This window comes from Arvicanthis niloticus, chromosome 28 (genome assembly GCF_011762505.2).
Source record: "Arvicanthis niloticus isolate mArvNil1 chromosome 28, mArvNil1.pat.X, whole genome shotgun sequence".
In the NCBI taxonomy this organism is placed as follows: domain Eukaryota; kingdom Metazoa; phylum Chordata; class Mammalia; order Rodentia; family Muridae; genus Arvicanthis; species Arvicanthis niloticus.
This window is the reverse complement of record NC_133436.1, coordinates 6607584-6633297: the sequence shown is the minus strand read 5'-3', so window position 1 is coordinate 6633297 and position 25714 is coordinate 6607584. Positions and strand designations below refer to the sequence as shown.

Sequence of the window (25714 nt, the reverse complement as noted above, 5' to 3'; positions counted from 1 at the left end):
AGAAAGAGAAGAAACTCGACTCTCTAGTGTCTGGTTCTTACTGGTTATTCCAGCAAGCTGGGACCTCAGGTCCTCCATGGGTGCACCTTCACACACATGCTTCTCACCAAAAAGTGCTCAGGAAAAACACAGTCCCAGTTATAAAAGCAAGTAATGGGACCTGAACACCTCAGTGCACTAACACCTACACGGCTGGAGCAGGCTCCTTTCCCCAGGGAGGGCTCTGTGTTTCTAGTGTACCTTCCTCCCTGCCTGGGAAATTCTGTAGCTGAATAAAATCTATTGATCCCTGGGGTTTGTCCTGTGTCGAGGAGAGTTCAGCGATCCTGAACCAAGGTTGAGTAGTACCATGATTGGCTGCTTAATGACCTTGTCTTGTCAGGAACAGTCCTCATACTTGTGGTATAAGCTTACTGTTTGTTTCTACACCAGATTGTAATCCTGGAGAGGATACTAGCACCTGTATCTTGTTTGTTTCAATCCTTCCAGTTCCTAAAACTATGAGGAACACACAATACACTAGCAGCAAGATGAAGAAGGATAAGTCATCTAAGATGTATAAGGTGCACAAAGAAGTGCTCAATGCTCCTTTGAAACAGAGCTGACAGTGCAAGATCCACCCCCTCCCACCAGGGCTCCAAAGCCCTGCTTCTGACTGTCCCATCCCCACAGCTTGCAGAGGAAATTACAGCATTCTATTTTTAGTTGTTTTTCAGAAGATTTGGTGCAGCCTGCAAAGTGTTTAAAAGCTATAATGATGGACCAAGTCCTGCGGTTATATTTAGGTGGGCTCCCAGAGTTAAGGCAGAGCATCTCTGCCTGTTACATTCATGTTTTCTTTCAAACCAACCGGGGATGTAGCCTTGAGTGGACCAGAGGTTGTGAGGCTGCTCTGAAATGTGTATATTCACCAACTACCAGTTTGTTGCTGGAGAAGATAAAGCTGACCTCAACTTTATTTTTAAAACTTCCCAGTGGTCCCACAGAAAGTACCTATGAAATCACTAAATAGTACTTTAAATTCTTAGACTTTTAAATGTTGAGTTTAAACTTACCCTGAATACCTCTCTGGATCTGGCTGCTTTGTCCCTTACTCTGAGGGGGGAAAAAGCAGAGGGCCACATTAAGCACTTTGAGCACGTGGTTGGCTATGAACAAGAGAAAAATGGAGACTCAAGACCAAAGGAAAAAAGATGAAGAAGATGGAGAACCAGAGAAGGGAAGGTGCAAATGAGGACCTGGAGCCAGAGGAACAGAGGGGGAGGATAGAGACTTAGGAGTAAGGGAGAGACTCGGGACCAACCAGGGGAGAGAAGGTAAGGAAGAGACTCAGGGCCTAAGAAACTTTGAGAATGGAAACACAGAGCCAGAGGAGGGAAAGTGAGGATAGAGACCCAGAATCAGAGGAAAGAAGATTCGGACGAAGATCTAGATCAAGAATAGAGACTCTGGACCAAAGGAAGGGAGGTACAGAAGACAAAAATTCAAGGACATTCCAATGCAGAAAAAAATTTCCAATGGAGGGAATATGAAAGATGAAAAATAAGATTTGACCTTGTGTAATAGGGAACCAACCAGGTCACATTATAGAATAAAGAGGATGCTTATAAAGGTAAATTGGTCTTTAATACACACCGAATGTGATCTGCCTGCAAGACCAAAGCTGAAGTGTGAGCTGAAACTCAAGAATAGTGCGAGGCACCCTCCCTGGTGCAGTGGCCATCGCTCTGAAAGCTTGGTTGGTTTTTATCTCTTGTTTACAGGTCATAGTTGATCCTTTGTCATTAGGAGGTGGAACATCTGAGAGACAAGAGCGTTTGTCTTGTATTTTAGAGTAGTCTGGGGCTCTGCATCCTGTCAACCCTCAGGCCTTCTGTAATAGATGCTTTTGTGTAGCTCTTCATTTCAATCATTTTAATGTAGTCACCTTAGAAAGCAAATGACAGGCTGCTGTGATTAAGGAAACCAGGGCCAAGAAAGTGTCAATGAGTTGGCCAGGTTCCCGAAGCTAGCATCAATGTCCAGAGTCCCCACTGGAGCAGAGTGCTTTACAGCCGGCAGAGATAGGCCCACCAGGTAATTTAATTGCCTTTTATCCTTTGTCTGCAGTGGTTTGTTGCTTTGTACACAGAACTGTTCTCTAAGCTTTTGGTCTCCCCTTATAAAAGTTGACACTCTCTAGTGGAATGCTTGTATTTCCAACACCGCCTCCCTTGCTTCCTCAAGATTCTACCTGCAGCCATCTTATGCCCCCCCCACCCACCAAGAATACTACCTGTGTTGGTAACCAATATACAGTTTCACCACATGCACACCAGCCAACATCTATCTCCCAAAAGATTGTTTCATAACAATAGCTTTGAAAATAACAGGAAATCAGGACTGAGAAGACAGCTGAGTTGATAAATAGTATGCCACACAAGCATGAGGACTAGAGTTTGGATCCCTAGTCAGGCATACAAAAGGCTAGACATAACGGTGTATTCCTATAATCCCATCAATGGAGAATTCCTGGGACTTGCTGGCCAGCCAGTCTATGAGTGATCCTGCCTCAAAAAACTAAGATGAAAATCAACTGAATAAGACACTTGATGATGACCTCTGACCTCCACACATACATAGACACATAGAGAAAAGGGAATAGGGAGAAGAAAACAGTGAGAATTCTTAACAGAGGTTACAAAAGCTTCTCTATGGACAGCCTGTACTGTCATCTACACCACTGACACTAGGTGATGTTTAGTGCTCTCTGCCACCATTCTTTCTCATCCTCCTCAGACCACCAGCCTTTGTTCTGTATGGAAACATGAGAAGTAGTCAAGCATGGTGGCACGTACCTTTAATTCCAAAACACACACACCCCCTCCTGGGAGGCAGAGGCAAGGGAATCTCTCTGATTTGGAAGCCGATCTGGTGTTCAAATTGAGTTCCAGAACAGACAGGGCTACATAGAGAAACCCTGACTTAAAACAAACAAACAAAAACAGAAAAAAAGGAAGGAAGGAAGGAAGGAAGGAAGGAAGGAAGGAAGGAAGGAAGGAAGGAAGGAAAGGAAACAAAGAAAAGGAAAAAGTGTTCTCAGGGTTGGTAAGGAGCCCACACCAACTGGGAGGAGGATGAACAGTAAACAGATAAGATGTGACTCTCTGCAGGGGCTGCACTGCCTCATCAGAACTGTAATAATAGGACCCCTTGTGTCCCCAATAGGGCACAATTTAATTAAATGCATCCATGAGACAACTTCTCCTTAACATCATAGAATTCACACTCAATATTTGCTACTTGTTTATTTTTCTAACACATAGATGCCTTGAACCTCCGAAACAGACAGGTCATCTGTGTCACACTCAAGGTTCTCCAGCATCTGGTTGTGTCCGCTGAGATGGTTGGGGAAGCTTTGGTGCCCTACTACCGTCAGATCCTGCCAATCCTGAACATCTTTAAGAACATGAATGGTGAGTGATCCCAGGAGACAAAATGTCTTCTAAGCACTAAAACAAAGGAATGAGTTGATGGAGAGGTAAGGAGCAGCCTGTTTGTGAAGGGAGCCTATCACCCTACAGTTTGGAGCTCTAAAGTATGTAGCCCCACCCTCTCCCACTGTCCCTTCTAGAATCAGTTAAATCAGCAAATTTGATTCCTCATTACGTGCACAGCCCACCCACTCAATAGATAAGTGCTGAAATGCTTCTACGTGTTTCCAGTAATTAAACTGTATAGTTTCCTTCAATAGTTCTTGAATGCAGTTGAAGGTTTTGGTCCCCCTGCAAAACATTATAGCTCACTACTATATACTATAAATTAATTGAAGGTGAGTGTTTTAAATGCTATTCAGATGTGATAGACCGTTTGGAGCTTTTTAACATCTGGTCTTTTTTCATCTCAAGGAAAACAGTAGAAAAATGGTATTTTTCTACTCTTAAATTACTAATAATTAGTAATTTGTCATTAACAAATTCAGATGGTATTGATTAAAAATTGATACAATATTCTTCACCAAGCTTAGGAAGACTGGATATGCTCAAAGAAATGGTTGCCCTGCACAGATCTGTGGTAAGTCTTTGGCAATCACAGGCAGGCCATGGTTGTGGGTTTCCTCCCTGGCAGTGTGATTTCTCTAAAGTACATGAATCCCTTTTCTTTTTGTTGCTAACTTTGAGGTTCCATACTTCTCACATGCATGGGAGAAGTCAGCGTTTGAGGCTAGTTCCTGACAGCCACGTAAATACGTTGGTAATTTAGTGGAATGTGGCCTGAAAATTTTGAAACACGACCTGCTCCTTGTACATACAGGAAAACGATATCAAACAAAAAACCAAGTGTACAGCATCCCCCTGCCGCAGACAAGCCTGGCACTTAGAGTCACCACCTTTGAATATAATCACTGGTTGGTATTGAATCTGCGTCGTTTATACACTATTCTGAACCTTGTGGAATTCTCAGAAGCTCTTTAGCTGTCTTTTGATCGTAGGACCTAATCCTATGTTTGTGGTCCATCTCAAATCGTCTGAATGGGAGAAAGATGCATAGATACTTAAGCAAGATTATCACTCCTGGAGGAAATTAAAAAACTGTGCTTTATCAATTTAGTTTCATACTGTCCAACCAATTGTTTTGGTAACAGCATTCTCATGTTATAAAAAAAATTACTTATAAACATTATTTATTCCTAATTCATATTTTTACCATATGGTAGCATCAAATACCTGTGTGTTTATAGAAAGCCTACACACAGGCGTGATTCAGTTATGGCTCATCAGAACACTGTAACCTTCCACGTATTCCTGTCTGTAGATTTTAGCTCAGAGCTAAAGCTAGAGACAGAAGTAGAGAACTTGGGGAAGGGGGATAGATTGATGTGGACATGAGAAAGGTGGGAAGGGAGAGACTGAGGGTCATATGAGAGATGTAAAGATAGATTGATGTGAACAATGAGGGAGGGAGCCAGAGAGGGAGGGAGGGAAGGAAGGAGGGAGGGAGGGACCAGAGATAGAGATGGACCTGAGAGAGGTGGGGAAGGACAGGCTGAGAAGAAAGAAGTAGAATAAGCACGCAATAGCTACTCAAGATGGTCAACAGGTAGAAGCCTGAGTTTCACAAATATGTCCTCAGTGCTCCTCACGCAAACCCACAGGATGCTCACTGTTAGTGTTCACAGCACTTTATTTTAAAGCCTGCCCCCCCCCCCGTAGCTTTTCTCTCTTATAAAAGAACCATTTGTTTCTGGATTTGATGATCATACAGGTTGGGCTAGCCCACATAGCTTCTCTCTTGCATAAGCATGGAGGAATAGATCTGTCCACAGTGCTGTATTTTCTTGTCATACAGCAAAATCTGCAAGTTAAATCCAAGTAATGTTTTGTATCCTTGTATGAATGAAGGCAACTGGCTAAGCTCAAGAAACAAATTCTTGGGTACCAAACTTGGGAGGCAGGACTGATTCAGGCACCACAGCCGGTCCTCCTGGGGGTTCTGGGCTATAAAACAAAGCTATTATTTCCCTGTTGTTTCCTATGGACAGCTTCCCTTTAAGTCTGTAACAAGCAAATGTCCATCCTGTCTAATAAAGGTAGAGGTTGCTTGTTCATAAGAATATTGGAGAACTCACTGTGAGAAATTCATAGCTGATCTACACCACCATCGGTTTCAAGCACAACCAACAATGTTGGAATATTTCCCAATGTACCCATCAGAAATTTTATGTTCAAATTGCTTTTCCGTCAAACATTCTTCTGAAATTTAAGAGGGAAAACATTATCTTCAACTTCATTTTCTCCTTTTCTTAGAAGTCTGTCACCACAATGCCATGGTGAGGTTTACTATGTTCTAAGGGGCCCGTTGTAAAATTGGATCATTATACCCTATGAAAGAAATGCTCTTCTTAAAGAGGTTCTGTAGCCCCAGAAGTGGCTCTGTAACCCTGGATCCAGGTCTGCAAGGAATTCATCCCAGGGCTTCCAGCTGTGTTAGCATTTTTGCTCTAGGAAAATGGTTCCACTTCATGATTGTAGATGCTGTGCCCACGTTCACAGAGCCATAGGTCTTATGTCATTTAAGCAGGTATTTCTCACAGCATGTCGTCATTTATCATTAAAGTATGTCAGATTTTCCGTCATAGCATTAGGGAGAAGGATCTTAGAGGAGGCTACCCGGCACTGGAGCGTGACTTCTCCCTTCTATACATCTGCCAGTCCACGCTTGTCTCTTATGTAAACTGATGCCTTGTTAAACTTAGATTCAAATATATTTCTTTCAAGTCCTACCACAAAATCCTTTTAGAGTGGGACCAGAGCTATATGAGAGAAAGAATGAGAGAACACATCCTTTCAAATCTAATGACCCCACTCTCCCATCTGTCCCCTTGAAGCACACCCTCTAGCTTGCTTCTACCATCTGATCTCTTTTAAAGTGCTTTTCCTGTTTTAATGTTAAATGAACATGTTCTGAAACAAGCAGTGGAGCTGCTCAGTCAGGGAGCCAGGCAAACCTCTTAGCAGTTGCCCACAATGAGGAAAACCAGGAGAGAGGTAGGGGTCATGGAAACATACAACCACCAAGGACAAGCTCCCAGAGAGTGGCTTCCTTCAGCTAGGCCTCATCTACTGAAGTTTCCAGAGCTCCCGGATTAGCACCGCCAGCAAGGGACCCACCCTTCAATACACAAGCCTCTGGGGGATACTTCATATCTCAACCACAATAGCAGCTTTTTATAGGAGTGGGTGTGGTCATTAGAGACAGTGAGTCCATAGTCGTGTGGTAAAGTTACCATTGTTATATACATGCATTACAAATTTGTAATATAATTGTGCATTCAATGTAGCCATGCTATATGAGCTATGATCTGGCAACTTATCTAAACCAGTGGAAGTTCTCTGTAGAGCCTGGAACACAATCTCCATGGGTAACTACCAGTGTGACCCTTCTATACTCTCTGAGTAATAAGCAGGCTCCTGGTCTCACCACCCATGGCAAGGTCTTTGCTGCACAGGGTCCATCCTACTTCTGATGACTGTGTGCAAGGTGAGTTTTCACCTAGAGTTTAAGTTAAAGACTATATTGTTTTCAAATCCATCCTTCCCTTGCAAAACATTTAAGCTTAAATGTGTGACTGGTATTGGGGGTAATACCATCTTTTAAAAAGAAAAGCCGATGTCAGACAGAGGAAGAAAGCCTAGATCAGGGCCTTCTACAGAAGACCCAAATTGATATCCATGTTTAGGGCTCATTTCTCCCATTCAGGTACTAACCAGGCTCAACCAGGTTTTGATTCATGGTCAAACCGGATTGGGCATGCTCAGGGTAGCACAGCCGTTTACTGGAGCTCATTTCTCCATATTTAAACATGAACTTGATATGTCTAAAGTAAGTTGATTTTCCAGGAACTACATTGGGGTGAGAAAAAGAACAATTTCTATAAACTGTTCATAAAATATATTTGTCATACAGCCAATAGCATTTTCATCTCTCCCACGCTCTTTTATAAATGTTATTAAAGGTTACAGAAAATTAAGACAATAAGAATGTTCAGTTTATAGCTTTACCAGATGAAGCTGCAAAATTAATGATGTGCTGTATTACATTTGAGGGGCACGAGGCAATCAATGGCATGAATTCCCTCATAGCTAAGAGGCTGTCTCCACATGTTCCTAAGGCAGCAATAGTCCTGACCAATCTTGTACCCAAAACATTCAAGGACTTCCAGCCTCTGAGATGCTGACAGTACCACAAGCCAAGCAACAGAGATGCAAAAACCAAATATCCTATCCCATGTTGCAAAAATCAAATGCCAAAATATTTAGGATAAATCTGGAACATGCACCACTCTGACTGAAAAAAGGCCATTAAAAGAGACAAAGGGTCCCCAAGGTGGCTCAGCAGGCACAGGTACTTCCTGCTTGGCTTGAGGACCTGAGTTCGAACCCAGAAATCCACGTTGAAAGGAGAGAACAGGCCCTTGCCTGTTATTGTCCTTTGATCTCCACTGTGGCACATGGCCCTTTCCCACAGTGATAATAAATAATATATATAATTTAAATATCTTTTCATTTTTGGTAATTCGAGTTAGACACATCAATCTATATAAATAATAAGAATATAATATACTTGCCAAATTTTAAAATGTTTGTGTGAGGTCTTTAGCCTTGAAGTTTAAGTGGATTTAGAAAAAAATTTTTTTTGAAACAAAAAGCAAATTGTCATGAGGGCCTGAGTATTCGTGAGTTGTATGGTCCTGTGAGTTGTGTGGTCCTGTGAGTTGTGTGTTCTTATGGTCCTTTAAAATGTTGGTGAACTTTTGGGTACTCATTGTTTTCCCAAATTAGGAAGTATAATTTTTCTTGTGTAATGGTTATTTCTCTAGTAAGAAATTTGAGTTTAGTTTGGAGTTAAGATTTACCCCCTATAAAATTCTGGCCTGCTTTTAGTCTGTAACTTATACTTTGGGAATTTAGTTCAAAGTTCCTTGAAAATCATTATGTTTATTAAATTTGCAAGCACTGAGTTGTCCTGAGTTCACATGCAAAGTTATTAGAACTACTCTCTCCCACCATTTCTGAATGTTAGGTTGGGACTGTCACATATGTGTCTAGTTTAAGTACTTCCCCACATAGATTAAAAACCGAGTCTACAGAGAATCCTAGGGTCAAATACAGATTGTAACTAGCCCTGCCATTCCTACTGAAAATGGCTTGTCAGGTGAGAGCTTTTTTTTTTCAAGGACAGCACTCCTGTAACTTTCCAATGGGGAAGTTTTGTTTAGTGTAAGGAGAGGGACCTAATTTTGAGAGAAGAGAATGATGATCCATTGATTTCTTAATTCTTCTGAGATGCTACAAACTAGCCAGAGAGGAAAACAAACAGTTTCCATAGCTCTGAGAGCTGCCTTGGAGACCCTAGGGATGCCCAGGGACTCCGTTGAAATGGAAGACTGCAAACCAGCTGGGCAAGAGGCCCAGGTACCTCAGGCCTAAAGAAGGATTGAGGCAGTAAGTAGAGTTTACCTTGTATACAAGAGTGGAAGAGGCTTGGGGCAGATCAAATAATACGGAAAAAAACAAGAAATGGGACCCTATGGGCAGTAGCCACAGAGCAGTTCTGAGGCCTGAAGGCGGGCCTTTTGATCCGATTTAGCCTGCTTAATCCTGTTTACCAATTGCAAAGGAAAAGAATGGGCAGTTACACGACTACAGTGAGCCTCCTGTGCCTCAGTTTCCTTAATTTAAAGAGCAGGTTGTTGGAAAAATTAGACATCTACAAAGCTTCAGAGAACACATAGGAAGCCATTTGCTCTCTATGTCTTCTGGCTGGAATTAAGTGTGCAGTGTGACTGTAGTAGATTTGTACAGGAGCAAGGGTTTGGTAAATGTTAGGTATCTGTGCTGCTTGCCTCAGAGGGCTGTGTGAAAAATCATGGACATATAGTTTTCTGTAATCCCTCGAAGGGTATTATGTACAATCCATTAGAATTAATGTATTTTGTAAGGTGATCCCATGCAAAATAAATTCAAGAATTATTACATTTACTATATGCCAAGAGCAGAAACATAATGACACAGAGTGTCTTGTTGATGTTCGGAATCCCCACTGTGCAAACACACCAACATGGACAGACTTTCATGTTCACTGTTCCCACTCTAATGGGAGTTTTAGCTGCTCCCTTAGACTGTTCGAGTCATGTCAGAAGACTAACATGTCTAATCATAGGCCAGACCAGGTTTACCAAGAATCGCTCTTCCAGACGGTCTGTTGAAGGCCCAGCATCTTAGCAAAGTAGGCGTGGCTTTGAGGCTACACGCAGCTTCTATACTTGCTGACCAGGGCCCACATATCTCCTCATTTATTTGTGGTGCTGTACCATTCTCATCTCACCTCACCGCTGCCTTTGAACCCAGGCCCAGGCTTCTCGTCACACAGCAGCTAATTTTCTAGAAATAAGAGGTGTCACTGAATCTGTTTGTTCAAAGGCCGACATCTTGTGTTGGAGTGGCTACCCTCCGCACAGCTCTGTCTTGAAAATCTCAGGGGCACAAAGGACTTTCATAAGGAAGGAAAAGAGTTTGCACTACAGCGGTCAAGGAGACGACATGCTGAGGAGGGTGCTGAGTCCAATCTTCCTCTCCTGAGGTGCATGTCCTCTTTTCAGCTCTGGCAGGAAGACTGCAATTGACCTCAGCATGCATTTTCTTTAAAGAGAACCATTGCTTTTTCAGTAAGTTAAATTTCATAGCAGTCTGAGTGTGTGCAGGTGTCTGTATGGGAATAATGAATGCAGAGATTGACACATACTCTGATGTTCCTGTGAAGGTCACTGGAACGTCTGGGATCTGGAACTCTAAAGAGTGTTTAGTCATTAACAATGAATCATGAGGAAGTTCTCCAGCCTGTAGGATACAGAGCAGAGGCAGAAGTGTGGGGCATGATCTTTACCCAAGGACCACTCACAAAACGCTAGCCACTGTTACAAAACCAGACCCACAGGAATATCAAACCGCAATTAGATCTGTGGCCCAAGCCCACTTTGATTGTCTCCAGGCCGACGGCCACTTTGCCTCACCTACAGCAGCTTCTACATGAACATCCCATCTACTGTCCTGGAGCAGCAGTGACAGGCCATGACAGGACACCCAACAGGACTGAACCAATGCCACTGTGTGTTGTCAAAATGGCCACTGTGATTGACACAGTGCATTCTAGCCTTTCCCATGGTCCAGTCTCAAGGACTTTGTGACATAAGCCTAGTTTTTCTCCAGATCAAAAAGAAAGCGTCATATCCCCTAGGCACCTCTCTAGCGAGCTGGGCTGTTCTCTGAGCTTCACACTCCCAATCTGTACCCTGGGTAGAAGTCCTGTTTCTTCTTTATATTTTTTTTTCATTTAGCCTTGACTTTCCTCAGACTTGTTATGTATCCAAAGATAACCTTGACTTTCTGATCCTCCTGTCTTTCCCTCCTTAGTGCCCGGATCACAGGACTGAGCCACCATGCCCTGTGTATGCTGTGCTGAGCATCAAACTCAGGGCCTTGTGCATGCTAGGTGACCATGCCACCAAAGGGTCTGGACACAGCTCCTGTCTTGTTTCTTGGGTCTGTCTCCTCACAAAAGCCCAGATAGAGGGGGAGAGACAAAGTCTAAAACCTTATGTAACTTACATACAAAGCTGTGTTTGAAATATACTGTGTCCTCTTCTCCCCCTATAAAGTTACCCAAACAAGATCTACCCACAGAATTCCTTGATTATTCCTGGTTCTCCAGCCTTGACCCATAGCACAGCCCCCGATAGCTGGGAGCACATGTGCACCAGTCTCCACCAACTCAGCTAAGACGTTTCAGGCATGCCTGCAGAGATCTGTGCAGTATGCTTTAATGTATTTGAAGACTAACACAGGCCCTGGATGAAGCTGCATGCAGATGTTCACCCAAAAGGAAACTGTGCTGTCTTCTATTGGTGAAGCAGAATGTTGTATTTAATCTGGCCAACATCATTGTTCTAGATTTGCTGATAAGGGAAATCTTTTCTGAATTTTCCTTGATATGCAAATCTTTTCTGAGTCACAGCAAATGATGTTTTAAGGGTCTCTTTGTGGACACTGCAGAGAAAATTAGAATGTCACCAAATGTAATTGTTATATTGAATCATCAGTACAACTGAGGCAGGGGTTGGGGGAACAGAGTGTAAGCATTGCTCAGCCCAGGGACCATCCCAGCAGCTCGCAGGTCTGCAGCAGGGCCCAGAATGTTTTCCTCCTAAAATCTGTGGGAGACTGAATTAGACAGGACTCAAGAGAATCTTGCAGACCTTGAACTTGGCTCACTGTCAAGTCCTTTCTCCTGACTCAACTTGGGCTGGCTTCTGTCTGAAAGCTTGCCTGAGAAATGGAGTAAAATTCACCTCTGTTTCATGGTCTTTATGGTAACCTATTCACCCCTACCAATTCACCCTGTAAGTTTGACTGTGAGCCCTGCTCCAGGACTCTGTCCCAGTTAGGAGGCAGAGGAAGAGGAGGACCCTCCAAAAGTCTGAAAAGTGTTGCATTCCCATGATAGATGCAGCTAGCTGGTTAAGGGCCCTGAAGTTACTGGCTCCTGCAGCAACAGAGCCTGCACCCTGTGGCTCCACCCTCAATATTCTGTCATCCTCTTCCTATACCGCCTTCATGGTAGGTTCTCAAGTTCTAAGAATCCCTGCACAGTCAAAACTCCCTAAAACATGGACATTAAACTTCCTCTTGGTCCCATGCAATGTAGATCCTACAAGGGTGGATGTCACCTTCAGCTCTGCTTGTTCTGAACCCCAGAACAAGCTTCCTCTCCTGAGAAATTTCTGTGGACAACTCCCAGGAACACCCACTGGACCCTGGAAAGCAATCCAGTGCCAGGTGAGAGTCAGAACAGAGCCCGGAGATGCCACCCTCGGCAGGGCTGTGCTTGTGGCTCGCCAGACCTTGCGGTAGAAGTAGATCCTTCTTCTCCTCCATGCCTGCCTTGGCCCAGAAAGTTTGAGCCCCAGCCCCAACCCCTGCCACACTTCCTGGGAGTTTGTTTGTTTTTTGGCTTTTTTGTTTGGTTGGTTGGTTGGTTGGTTGGTTGGTTGGGTTTTTTCTTTTTTTTCTGGCAGAGCAAGATCCTGTTGGAAGGATTGTACACATAGGCTGAAAACAACTTTCCATTTTTATTGTCTTCCTTTTAAAATACTGTATTTTCTCACTTCGACAGAATGGACTTGAATTAGCTCAGCCTAGGCTTTACCATCATTGAAGGTGGAACTGAAAAACAGAGTAAGCACTTTCCCTAAAAGCAACTGGGAATACACGGACATCCCCTTCCTTGACTGCTTCCTGAGTTATAATTCATGAGCCTCTTAAATTAATATATAAATAACAAAAGAAAAGGCAGGGTGGGGTGGGGCCTCATAGTAACCAGGCTCCAGACCCAGCCCTCCAAGGTCAATTTCTCCCAACCCCCACAAATATATTACTTTTCTATCAGCTCTTTCTGAGCCTATTTATATCCGTGTTGAGGTGGCCATACAAAGAAAAACAATCTCTCCCACTCACTGGATGACCTTCCAAGTAAATTTTGTCAAACCAGTTTCACTTGTGCACCTACAACTTACCTTAGAATTTGTTTCTTGAGTCTTTGAATTATCTTTATCACAAGCCAAAAAGCTATTTAGTGATACAATATTAATTTTTTTTTTTTTTTTAGAAAACAAGGATGAAATTGGGTCATTATTGTTTGGTGATTCTCTATTTTAAGCTTTGTTTTGACCTGAGGTCAATTTGGATATTTATTTATATACACAAAGGATTAAGGAAAGTTTGTAGCTGTCCTAACAGAAATACTTCAATGCTATATTTTGTGTGTGTGTTTGTATATTATAAACATAACCTAAAACCACCTCACCAAATGGCTTAGATGTCATTCTCTTTAGAAACACTGAAAAACATTTTGTCTTTTCCAAGTTTCTTGGTGGATGAAGACTAATGAAAAAGTGTTGGGTAGGTCCAGAGAGTTCTTAGGGTCAGAGCCTGTGAATTGGCAGCCCGAAAAAGCTAGGCTTAGCCACCCCATCCTCAATAGGACAAAAGACAGACAGACAGACAGACAGACAGACAGAAGCCTAGAGATGCCTCAGTCAACAAAGTACCTGTTATAAAGACTTGAATTCAAATCCCCAGCACCCACATAACAGCTGTATTGCAGCCCTCTCTGCTTCAAAGCCAGTAATGGCGGCTCAGTTCCTTTCAACCTCTGACTCCCCCTCCTGCCTCATCCTAACTTTTAAGGACTCCTGGTATTGTATCACACAGGATCTACTTGGCAGATGAGGGTAACCTCCCCACTCTAAGGTCAGCTCAGCAAAGTTCTACTTTTAGTTTCTTTTCCTGTTGTGAGAAAGTGGCCCAACAAAGCAACTTAAGGAGGAAAGAGTTTGTTTTGTCCCTGGTTCCAAGATATAGGCAATTATGGCAGAGAGTCTTAAGGGCAGGAGCTTAAGGTAACTGATCACAATATATCCACAGTCAGGAGGCAAGCAGAGTTAAATGCTACTCTCCGCTCATTTTCTCCTTTTCATTCAGCCTAGGACTGGCCTATGTAATAACACTGTCCTAGGGTGGATCTCAAAGGTTTGTCCCCTAGATAAACCTGTCTAATTGACAGGCAACTATGAACTATCACAGGAACCTTAACTCTGTCTACAAAGCCATCCCACAGTCATGATTGGGTCAGTACTCAAATAACAGAAGAGAACTTGGGGACATGTTTAGAAGCGAGCTATCCATATGCAGCCATCCAAACCTTAATGCCTGCCCAACTGTGGTGAGGAATGTGAAGCCCATGTTTAAGAGGACACAGAGTGAAGCTAGTATGACCCTGGACTCCTGAGGTCAGCTTCAAGAAGCCCAAAGTTGTGCACAACCTTCAGTGCACAGTTGCAAGACATGGAGTTCAAAGATGTCACTTGCTCTTGGAGTAATTATCTAATATTAAGTAATAATAATAACAGTATAATTAGATAATATCATCTAATTTGTAATTAGTGATTATCTAATAATTGAATGAATTATGTATAAGTGAAAAATGAAAGCCAGTAAGTTCAATGCCTTTTTAAAGGCTAGCCTAGTGAGAGGACAGGGTGTCCCTGGCTGGTACACTCCTCCCTGCTGTTTGGTTCTCCACACAATGAGCATATGTCCATTTCTAAGAAGTTTTAAGATTTCTTATAATCACACAGAATGGAATGAGAAGCATGGGGATATTAGTTTTAAAATTCTTATCTCCACCTAACATATGAACACACTGAGAACTGGTTTAAAATGACTCACTCAAGTCAGATGGCAGAACAGGCCAACACCAACACCTACAACATTAACATATACTAACACAACACTGAGGCAGGACACTCCAGAGATGACGAACACTGGCTTCCAGAGATGGTGTTTCTGGAATGCCAATCACTAGGTCTGCTTGATGTGCAGCGGACAGAGGAAGTCTCACTGATCCTTTGTAACAGCGATTCAAAGCTGTTCCTCGTCACACAAAGTCTTATGCACTACAGGACGAAAGCATTTTCCGATTGTCACTTTCTATGCTAGTGCGCTATGATAGACTAGAAGAGTGTTCTCAACACCCGAGCGTTAGCAGCAAGTGTGCTAAATCTAAAATACCAAAAGGGGGCTGGGGAGATGCCTCAGTGTGTAGAAGCATTTGCTGCCTGGCACCCACAGAAGCCAGATGTGCCCTCCCGTATTATAGAGGATGGACACAGGAGGAGGGCTGGGCTTGCTGGCACTAGCCAAGCCCCAGGGTTAGTGAGCATATGGTGCATATTGATAGAACATGACACCTGAAGTTCTCTGACCTCTGCACCCAAACCCACATATGTCTATATAGCACGCTCATGTGCTCACGTGCACATGCACACACACAGACACATACACACACACATGCGTGCATATGCACAAGCACATACACACACCAAAACAAAACAAAACGTCAAACAGAATTGTCTGCTAGAAGACTTGCCGCCTTGCGAAATACACACAAGGTTTTTAATCCCATACAAATTCCTTCTCATAATTATGGATAAAATTGGTGCCAGTTTTGTACTAGGTAGTCCTAGAAAAGTGTTTATCCCTAGTGGACATTTGGAGACTGTAGTAAAAGAATTTTTGCCCTATTTTATTCAATCTAAGATGAAATGAAGTGTTTGGATACTTCATGTACCACTGTGAGACTAAAAAGTATACCTAATTAAACCATAGAACAGTCTTTGTTCAGAAATAGAGGCTAAGACAGAAGGATTGCCATAAGTCTGAGGGCAGTCTATACTGAAGAGTAAGATTCTATCTCAGTAAACCAAACCAAGCAGCAAAATAAAAATTTATAAACAGAAAAACTTTGACAATAAAATCTATTGTCTAACCCAACCCTGAAAATGAGGCGTCCCTGTCTCAGAAGCAGGAAGCGGGTAAGAGCTTTGCTGACTGCTCTACTTTAGGGGTCTCCCCAAGATCACCTAAAACAGTGCTCACTGAAGATAGCTATGACATGCAAGTTAAGGAGTTCAAGAAAGTTTTAGAACTTTGCCACAGGCATCCAAGATTCTAGCCTAGATTAGTTTAATCCAAAATGTAGTTATTTTACTTTCTAGAGAGAATGCTGAGATATCTTTTTTAGTTTGTGGTTCCTTGCCCAGTGTATCTTCCTGTTTGGTGGGGAAGGAAGAAAAGTAGATAACAAAACCAGGCAGTCATCGGTAAGTACAGTAGAATCGCAGGAGTAGCATGTGTGAGGCCTCAGGGACCATTAGACACAGAAATCATTTGGAATCCAAGGTGGCTGCACGCGTCGAAATGTCCCCCATGTATGTACAGAACATCAGTAGACAATTAAAACGAGAGCCAGGTATTTTAGATGAGTTGCTCTCCCGAATAACGAATTTACATAACTTTAGTTCTTTACAAATCAGAACAAAACAATGAGATATGATAGGATGCTAGGAGAGGTACAATGAAACAGACACCACAAGAAACGTTGTTACTTGTAAATTGTAACATCGTAAATGAAGCAAATAACTAAGCATTCACTGGACGCCCCTAATACTTACCCATTCTGAACTCAACATTCAATCATTGCTTGACCAAAATGGATTGCCATGTATTGGTTAGTGATGTCTCATGTTTAATTCCAAATTACTAGGTAGAAAATTTTAAAATAACAGCAATATATTTTAACTCGACAATTTTAAATAGAGAATGGAATAAAACTGAATCTCACTCTTAAACACAATTTGTTTTGTAAAATGTTTCATTTCTAAGCTCAGTTCCTAAAGAAACGCCCATTTGTTTCAGGAGGAATGGTTCTATGTCTTTAGCCTGACTGATATTCCCCCAACAGGCTTCTGAACACAAAAGACATGTAGTTTAAAAATGGCCTCTACCATTTGTTCTCCACAAATCAATATTTTGAGATAACTACAGTTGTAGTTTCTACAGAAAAAAAAAAAAAAAAAAAAAAAAAACCTGCTCTTCTAGTCCTGGTAATAACTCATGGAATGGACATCCTTATATTATGTGTGAAGTAATTGAAAACATGTGCTTATCTCTGTTTATCACCACATTGCAGAGAACTGCTTCCCTGACCCTATTTATGAAAGCCAGCCTCCTGTTCTTAGAACTTTTTACCTACTGTTAACAGTGCTCTATTGTCCTATTAAATTTCTCTTAATTTCCTACATTTTAAGAAGAAAGCATAAATCATTTCTAATAAAACATGTCCAGGGTAATAAAATCAGTTATAAATGACTTTTGTATTGATATAACTAAGTGTCTCTAAATAAATCATTTCTATGCCCAACACATGGCGTCCCAAGCATGCCTGTTAAAGCACGGTTTCACAGTGCTAAAACTTCCATTATAAAAACCTGTGAAATATAATTTAACACATTTCTAAAACTTACCACTGTTCGATTGCAGTGGGAAGATAAATTCTAATTACTGTTTAATTTCTTGGTTGAGAATCTCCAGCGTGCATAATACAAAACTGACTCCAAATTTATGCAATTAATATTAGCACTTAGCCGTTCCTTTAGAAAATGCAATGACTCAATTTATTTAGCTCACAAAAAGGCGCAACCAAATAAAAAGTGCTTAAAGTTTGAAAAGTTTAAAGAGTGGTCATTAACATAGTCAAGTGGTCTGCCATTAGTGTGCTGGTGCCCACTGGTTCACTATAAGGCCACTGAGAAAATGGTGAATCCTACAGGAGTAAGATACTTGAGGTGCTGTAGACCAGGAATATAATCAATCTCTCTCTCTCTCTCTCTCTCTCTCTCTCTCTCTCTCTCTCTCTCTCTCTCTCAAATTCTGTTCCTGAGATCATGAATTAGTACATATAGTATGTGAGTGAACCCTGTGATCTGTATACAGATCCATTAAGGAAATCTCGAAAGTTTCTTTGGGCACCAATGGTAAAACAGCCAAGCAAAAACAACCTAGGGAGAAGTTTGTTTTGGCTTAGAGTTTGTTCTAGTTACTTTTCTTTTGCTGCAGTGAAACACCAGAACATAGCAACTTATTTTTTTAAAAAGCATTTAATTGGCCCTTCAGTTCTACTTCCTGGGGGTTGGAGTCAAAGGTATAGCAGCAGGAACGACTGAGTCCACATCAGGAGCACAGGCAGAGAGCACACTGGGAATGCCACAAATTTTTGGAAACCTTAAAGCCTGTCCCCAGTGACACACCTTCTCCAACAAGGTCACACTTCCTAGTCCTCCCCAAACAGTTCCACCAACCAGGGACCAAGTATTCAAACTGTGAGCCTATGGAGGCCATTCTCATTCAAGCCTCCACAGGCTTCCTGGTTATAGTTCATCATAGAGGGGAAAGCTACAGCAACAGAAACGTGAGGGAACTGGTCACTTTCCATCCTCAGTCAGAAGCAGCAGATTCTCATACAGGCTTGTGCTCAGCTTGCTTTCTCCACTCTCACACAGCTCAGGATGCCCATCTTAGGGGATGGTTCCACCCATAGTGGTCAGGTCTCCAACACCTCAATTAATACAATCTAGATAATCCTTCATAAATATTCTCAAAGACTCTTAGGTTATTCTAGATTGTGTCAAGTTGACAGTTAAAAGTAGCACTGCATACAAATTATTTTTGAATTGATTATTTTTTGCCTAAACTTTGTTTTCTAATAACGTAAATCCAAAGGAATTGTTCTACCAACCATACTTACAAGGTAGATAGTCCTCTGTTTTAAATTCATAAGAAGATTATTGATTTGCTAATTTGTCACTGGGTGGTTTTGTTGTTGCTATTGTTGTTGTTGTTAACAGTGACATTCATTTGTGTTTTCTCTACACTAGATTCTGAGGTTAGCTCTTTTCATGAATCATCTCATTTAATCCTTAAACCCAGGAGAGGGAAAGTATTCTTCATCCAATTTAACAGATGAGCAAATGAATGCAGGGAGATTAAGTAATTTGCACATTGACAATCAGTTCATAAAAGGGCCCTGATGGCATTATTCACATGGAGAGAGAAATAAACAGTGATAACTTCCATGGTTTCTCCCCATCTCATGAATACCCAGCCTCTTCACGGCACCTAATTAGTTATCTCATTACCGTGTATTAGACAATTGTTTGGATAAACCGATTTCATTCTTCCGGTGTTTAAACCAGCCATGTCCAACTGACGGCGCTTCTAGACTTGAAGCTTTCCCACAGTTGCTGTTGTTTTAATCCTTGTTATTCTTTTTTATAAATTTGAGACAATTCAGAGCAATTACGAGAAAATGCACCTTAGAGGGAAGAGTCGACAAGGCTTAACCAGGGAGAGACAAGACACCAAATAATTAAGAAGGTTAGTTAGTTGCTCACAATGATGGGGGGGGGGAAGCATGGGGCAGGGGGATGGCTGTCTGAGAGGGGTAGGGGAAAGACTCAGCAGCTAGATTCCTAGCTACACAAGCATGTAGACCTGAGTTGGATTCTTACATACACAGAAAAGATGGGCGTGACTTTGTGTGTGCCCTTAATCCTGGCACTGCTGGTGAGCAGAGATAGGAGGAGGATTACTGGAGTTTGCTGGCCACCAGCTTAGCTCCAGTTTCAGTGAGAGACTCTGTCTAGGAGTAACATGGCAAAGGGTGTTTGTTGGAGCAGCGACCTTGGTAGCCTCTTCTGACTTCTCCATGTGCGAACATGGACTTGTATGTTCTCCACAATGTGCATTCATCATATTCACACCTACATAAGAAAAGAAAAAGAATTAGCATCCAGTGCCATTAAATATGACCGAGCTTTTAACATACCATGTGTGGTATTAAGCTTGGGTGGAAACGAGGCTCAGATTCAGCATTTAGGCCGTAGTGTGGACTTTTCAGTGTCTAGATTAGACAGAAACTACTGAATACCGTAGCATGTACAACACAGTTAATAGAGTATGCCTAGAGTTTTGCCAAGTTAATAAATCTGATCCCAAATGCCCTTGCACATCATGAAGTGGGCATCCTTGCTGCAACACTGCCGAGGACCAGAGCTTCCTGTGCAGCAGTCTGTCCTCTTGTGTAAACACAGTTTTGCTGATAGTGTCTGTTTCTAAATGGAAGTCCTCACCGTCAGCAAGACTTAACTAGATATGGTTCAGGAGAACTTCGAGAAACCCACTTTGGGGAGAGGTTTACAAAGTCTGCCCGTTGGAAGGTGGGAGCTAATTGTAACTTGAAAATAAAAAAAAAATTAAAAAAAAAAAAAAAAGCAAACAATAGCACAAGTATAGGCTTAAGTTTTTTAGGTTTTGGAAAGATTAATTGTTGATAATGATCAAGAAAAAAGACAGGCTTCTGTCTGAACTCATTACGTCACAGGAAACCTTTCAGGCCGGCTCAGTCTTGTGGAGGCCCAGTGTAGGCCCCTGCAGTTGCTCTGTAACCATGGAACAATGTCAGTGCCCTGCTCTCGGGCTAGCATCTCACAGCCCTTCTTATCTTCTGGCTCCTGTTCTGTTATCTTCCTCTTTTTAAATGTCCCGAACTGCACTGAGACACCACTTATTCTCAGCACCCAGCTCAGCCAGGAGTCTCTGCATCCACAGAAGCCCATTGCAAAAAGAAGCCTCTCTGCTTAGTGCTGAGAAAAGCCTCTGTCTCTGGGTATAATCATAAATATCTGAAAGACAATGTTGTACCTTGTCAATTCAGCTAAACAACAGTGGTTAATTTCCTTCTAGGACCTAAGGGTTTGGGGTTGGGTTTATAGTACCAGATGTGAGTTTCCTCCTGTGGAGCCATCCTCAGGTTGAATCAGAGTAGTTGGTTACTTCCATAAGCATTGTACCACGGTGGTACCCACGGGCACACCTTACCGAGCAGGTTGCTGATATAGCTGGCAGGGTTCAAAGCTGAGTAAAGCCAGCTCCCCCAGCCCCTATAGCCTGCATATCCCCTTTCACCACTGTGAAACCCAATGCGCACGGAGGAAGCTTCCAGCTCAACCCCAGTTTAATTTCTTATATATTCCCACAGAGAGATCTTGTCCTTGAGTTAGGATTTCTTACTGGACTTGACATTCACTTACTGGCTAGGCTGACTGGCCCGTGAGCTCAAGGAGTCACATATAGAACACACACACACACACACACACACACACACACACAAACACACACACACACACACACACACACACACACACACACACACACACCACAGGAGTTATAGATGCAATCATGAGTGTGGGTATCAGGATCTGAACTCAGAGCCTCATGTCTGCATGGCAGGCACCTTGCCCACTGATCTGTCTCCCTCTTACCTCTAGCTGTGGTTTTTGTATCCTGGAATATACAAAAATGATTCTCATCTCAAAATGTGTAAATATTAATAGTTGTTGGTAGCCCTCTATTTTCTGAATTTTGGCTCAGTACAAGTGATACTGTCTGAGGCCAAAGCTGTCCATACAAATTAAGTAAATGTAGGTCTGCTGTCTCTACAGGATGGAATGTTAGATCACTACTCTGGCCTGAAAGCAAAATATCACCTTAACAGAACACTGTCAACACATCCCTGGGCTTGCTGACATCTTGATTATTTCCTATCCTTTTTCTGAGTATCATTTTATTGGACAGGGAATAGCCCAACTGACTGGATTCAGTGTCATGTCTCATGATGCCAAAGAAAATCTTGGATTATTTGTAAGAGCCCTTTACCAGCCAACTTTAAAAAAAAAATGCAACGAAGTAATCTTTCAATATTTTTTCCCTTACACTTCAAAATTCAATCACTTTCCTGTCTTAATACTTTTTCAATTTCAACTTTATTTACACACACACACACAGGCACACACGCACGCACGCACAAGCACACGCACACGAGCAAGCACATGCACACACACCTTCTCCAGGTCAGGTGCTTGTTAGCCCATCTCATCTGGGACAGTCAATTCCTTCTTTTTCCTCTCAGCAACAGAGATCAAAATTGCTGTACCAGTCCTAGTAGGAAAAACCTCCAGCTCCTCTAAGAATCTGCTGAACATAAGAATTGTATAGTATTTTGTGGCTTTCTGGTCTTCCATTTTAAAAAGTTAAAATCTTCATAGTTGCATGATATTTGAGTTTTAATTTTCAATTTCAAAGCTTGGCTCCTATGTGCTTGGACAAATGGTTCCATGGTAGTAGAAGTGGCCAACCTACCAACTGGACTTTGGGAGGTAAATACATAGATATTTCTGGTGTTTTTTTGTTTTTTGTTTTGGGGTTGGGTTTTTTGTTGTTGTTGTTGTTTTGCTTGTTTGTTTGTTTGTTTGTTTTTTTAATTTTTAAAATCTCTTCTCTTGGCTAACTAACAATCCGCATGCTCACTTCCCTGGGTTCTGTAGAGCCCATTCACAGAAAAGTGCTTGGGTAAGGGAGCACAGTGAAATTTAAAACTTTGGGCCCAACAAAGAAAGCCACGTGCACAATCAGATAGATGCCTAGAAAGAAATGAAACCTGACGTGGCAGATCACTCTCAGAGCAAAGCACTCCGTGGAGATTTCTGGGTCAGGTAGAGCTGGAGGCTTTAAAGCCTGCAGGAGCCTGGGAAGAATTGACCCCAGGTCCTTGCCGAAGATCGAACGGTCCCCTTTCTTCTGACACAGATGCCACAGGGAAAGCATTCCTTCACTCTGCTCTTCCTTTGTTCCTTGAATTTCATTGAGCACCAGGCATCGTGTTGAGTCCCAGGTGTAGCTAGACCACTGACCTGGACATTTGATTATACATGCTGTGTGTAAGTTCATGGTGTCCATGGTGACGGTGGGTGCTCATTGCTACTGTATAGCATTTACACCCAAGAAAGCCTTGACCTGGGCTGGAGAGCCCAGCTGGATCTTGTGGGCATGCATTGATCTTAGCTGAGACTCCTGCTAATCACACTGTTGTCTTCACCGCAGGCTCCTTACCTGCCAATAATCACAGGTGAGCTAGGCAGACGGGAGAGCCTTATGTTTATGTGTATTCCTCATGAGCATCACTGAGTCCCTGAGGCAGCCCCAGGGTGGTCAGCTGGTAAACAGGCCTTCCGATATGTTGCGTAAAGAAGACAATGACTTTGGAGGACCAGGCTACAGTCTCTGAGAGGTCATACAGGTGGCCAACAGAATTGGCTTTACTTGTATCACTCCTTCAGTGGCTTGTGTGATCATAAGCTAGGCGTTGAATCTTTCTGGCTATGCCTTTTCTTCAGGCTGCTTCTCACCACCTGCTCTGGGCAAAGCTTTTTGTTCCAGAACCTTCCCAGAAGTAGAAAAATCTAGTTTTCCTGCAGGTTACCCTTTCCCTCCGACCATAATTAACCCAACCACCTAGCTTGTGTCTTACTGGAGCTGCAGGAATCAATAGTTTCTGGATTGTATGATCCCCTTGTAAAGGCTGACAAAATCAATGTGGTTTCCATACCAGAGGACAAGGCACACTGAAGTAGATGCTCTCAGTAACAAGCCCCTCACAGAAAGATGGGGTAAAGGCAGGGAGTCCCCACCACTTCCATGCATCATAAGGCACTTGCACAAACAGTATTCACACAGCCCATTGTGCTGCCTGAGGCAAAACCATATTCAACCTACAAGCTTGGTAGCTATAAATTTATCAGCTGTAGGAAGCTCTGTGTGCTGGGTTTGAAGCATCGAGTTCAGTGCATTCAAGGATGTGTCTTTGTTTTTTATATTTAACCTTCTCCTGACAGCCTGCCTGCGATCAGTGTCTGAGCACTGATAGTTGTCTCAATGTCACAGAACCTCCCGTGCTTCAGCGTGCTCTCGTCAACAGCTGTTGTGTGTTTAACAGTCTGCTTCACAATAAGCCGTGGTCTTTTTCTCCCCTGTCCTCAGTCTAAGGGCACGGCCATTTCTCTCTGGGGAGTGTGCGTGTAAGATGGGGCATACTTGTATACTAACAAACCTCTTTCTGACATGTAGTGTGTGAATCAAATTCTAGTCAATTGGCATGTGCAGGCCCGAGAGGCACTCATTTTAGAAAATGAATCACTTTCTGAATTCAAGTAAATGTTTAATCCATAATATTTCTAGTCAAACAATCTAGGTTTTCACCTGATTTACTGTGTTTTGGGTGACATTTATATCATTATTAAATTCATTTAGTTTTGGGTTTTTTTTAAAGCAAATAGTTGAAGGAGATGATTCTGGGATGATGGTGGACTAGAAGCCCAGGGGACCTGGCAGAATGCTCCTCTCACGTCTAGAGCCCAAGGATTGTGACTTTCAGCGGAAGGCCTCAGCTAGCATTTGTGGTCACTTTTGGTTCATTTCAATTGCAAGGCAGAAACTACTCATCTCCTGCCTGCCCTGTGGCGGGCAGCTGAGCACACACTCACGGAGCAGCTTATATTCAAAGAACCTGACCTCCCAAACCTGGGCATGTGGGTTCTACCTGCTACTGGCAACCTCTGACCTTGCTGCTGAACCTCTCTACCCATCCTCTCACAAGCCCTTTTCCTACTTGGCAAAAGCAATTTTAGGTACCACTCCTTCCCTTTTATTTTCTCTTGATCTCCTTCAGAAGCAATATTTATAAAACAAGCGTGTGATGTAAATCTTCCAGGGAGGAGCAAGGCATCTAGAAGTCACCGCCCATGTCTAAGGAACATAGCTTTCATAACAATCTAAGAAGACTTTAGGTGTATAACTCAATCTGATGACCAATGTGTACCAGTACAACAATAAAAACAGAGCTGAAACAGATGACTCAGCAATTAAGAGCACTGTCCACTCTTCCAAAGGACCCGAGTTCAATTCCCAGCACCCACATGGCAGCTCACAACTGTGTGTAACTCTAGTTCCAGGGGGATCTGACATCCTCCTCGCACCAATGCACATAAAATAAAATAAATTTTTTTTAACAAAAGATGATAGAGAGACTAAAATAAAATCAAAATCAGCAGACTACAGACAAGTAAGGAAAACTAGTATTTTATGGTTATCAATTAAATTTATATTAATTTTATGTCTGACTTCTAACAGATTAAATCATAAAGTATGCAAAGATATTTCCAGGTCAGGTTGTGTGTGGCACAGTGCGTATCTCCCACTGCTCATGAGACTCAGCTTTCTCAGTTCCCAACACATACTTAAGATAGTTCACAACCACTTGTGGCTTCAATTGCTAGGGCATCCGATGCCCTCTTCTGACCTCTGTAAACTTTTAAACGTATCTTTAAAATTTTTAATTTTTAAAATATTTTTAAATTTTTTAAATATTTTAAATTTATAAATATTTAAAATATTTTCAAAATTTAAAAACATTTAACATTTTTTAATATTTAAAAAAATGCCCCCCCCAAAAGTGTACTAAGAAAGTTAGAAATGAAAACTTCCTAATTGCCTTGAGCTTAGCTTGTTTGACAAAGCTAAGGAACACAAAGAAACAAACATAGTTAAGCCAGTTCAGTGCTTTATTGAGAGATAAGAAAATCGCACATGGTTTATTGGATTTTAGTTAAGAATTTTGCTCATCAAGGATCATCGAGCAAATGTTCCCAAGGGACTTTGTCAAATATGTAGTAATATTTTTAAAATATATCTTTAATAAAATCTAAATAGATGAAGCCTGGCAGTGGTGGCGCACGCCTTTAATCCCAGCACTTGGGAGGCAGAGGCAGGCGGATTTCTGAGTTCGAGGCCAGCCTGGTCTATAGAGTGAGTTCCAGGACAGCCAG

The 25714-nt window shown here is 42.2% G+C and overlaps 1 protein-coding gene across 1 annotated transcript in view; it reads left to right on the top strand.

Moving 5' to 3' along the window:
- Positions 1-25714, top strand: part of Pacrg (parkin coregulated) — a 420696-nt gene that overhangs the window by 261805 nt on the left and 133177 nt on the right. The window contains exon 4 of the mRNA XM_076926641.1: positions 3306-3455. Coding sequence (XP_076782756.1) covers positions 3306-3455 — 150 coding nt within the window. The remainder of the gene's footprint in view (positions 1-3305; positions 3456-25714) is intronic.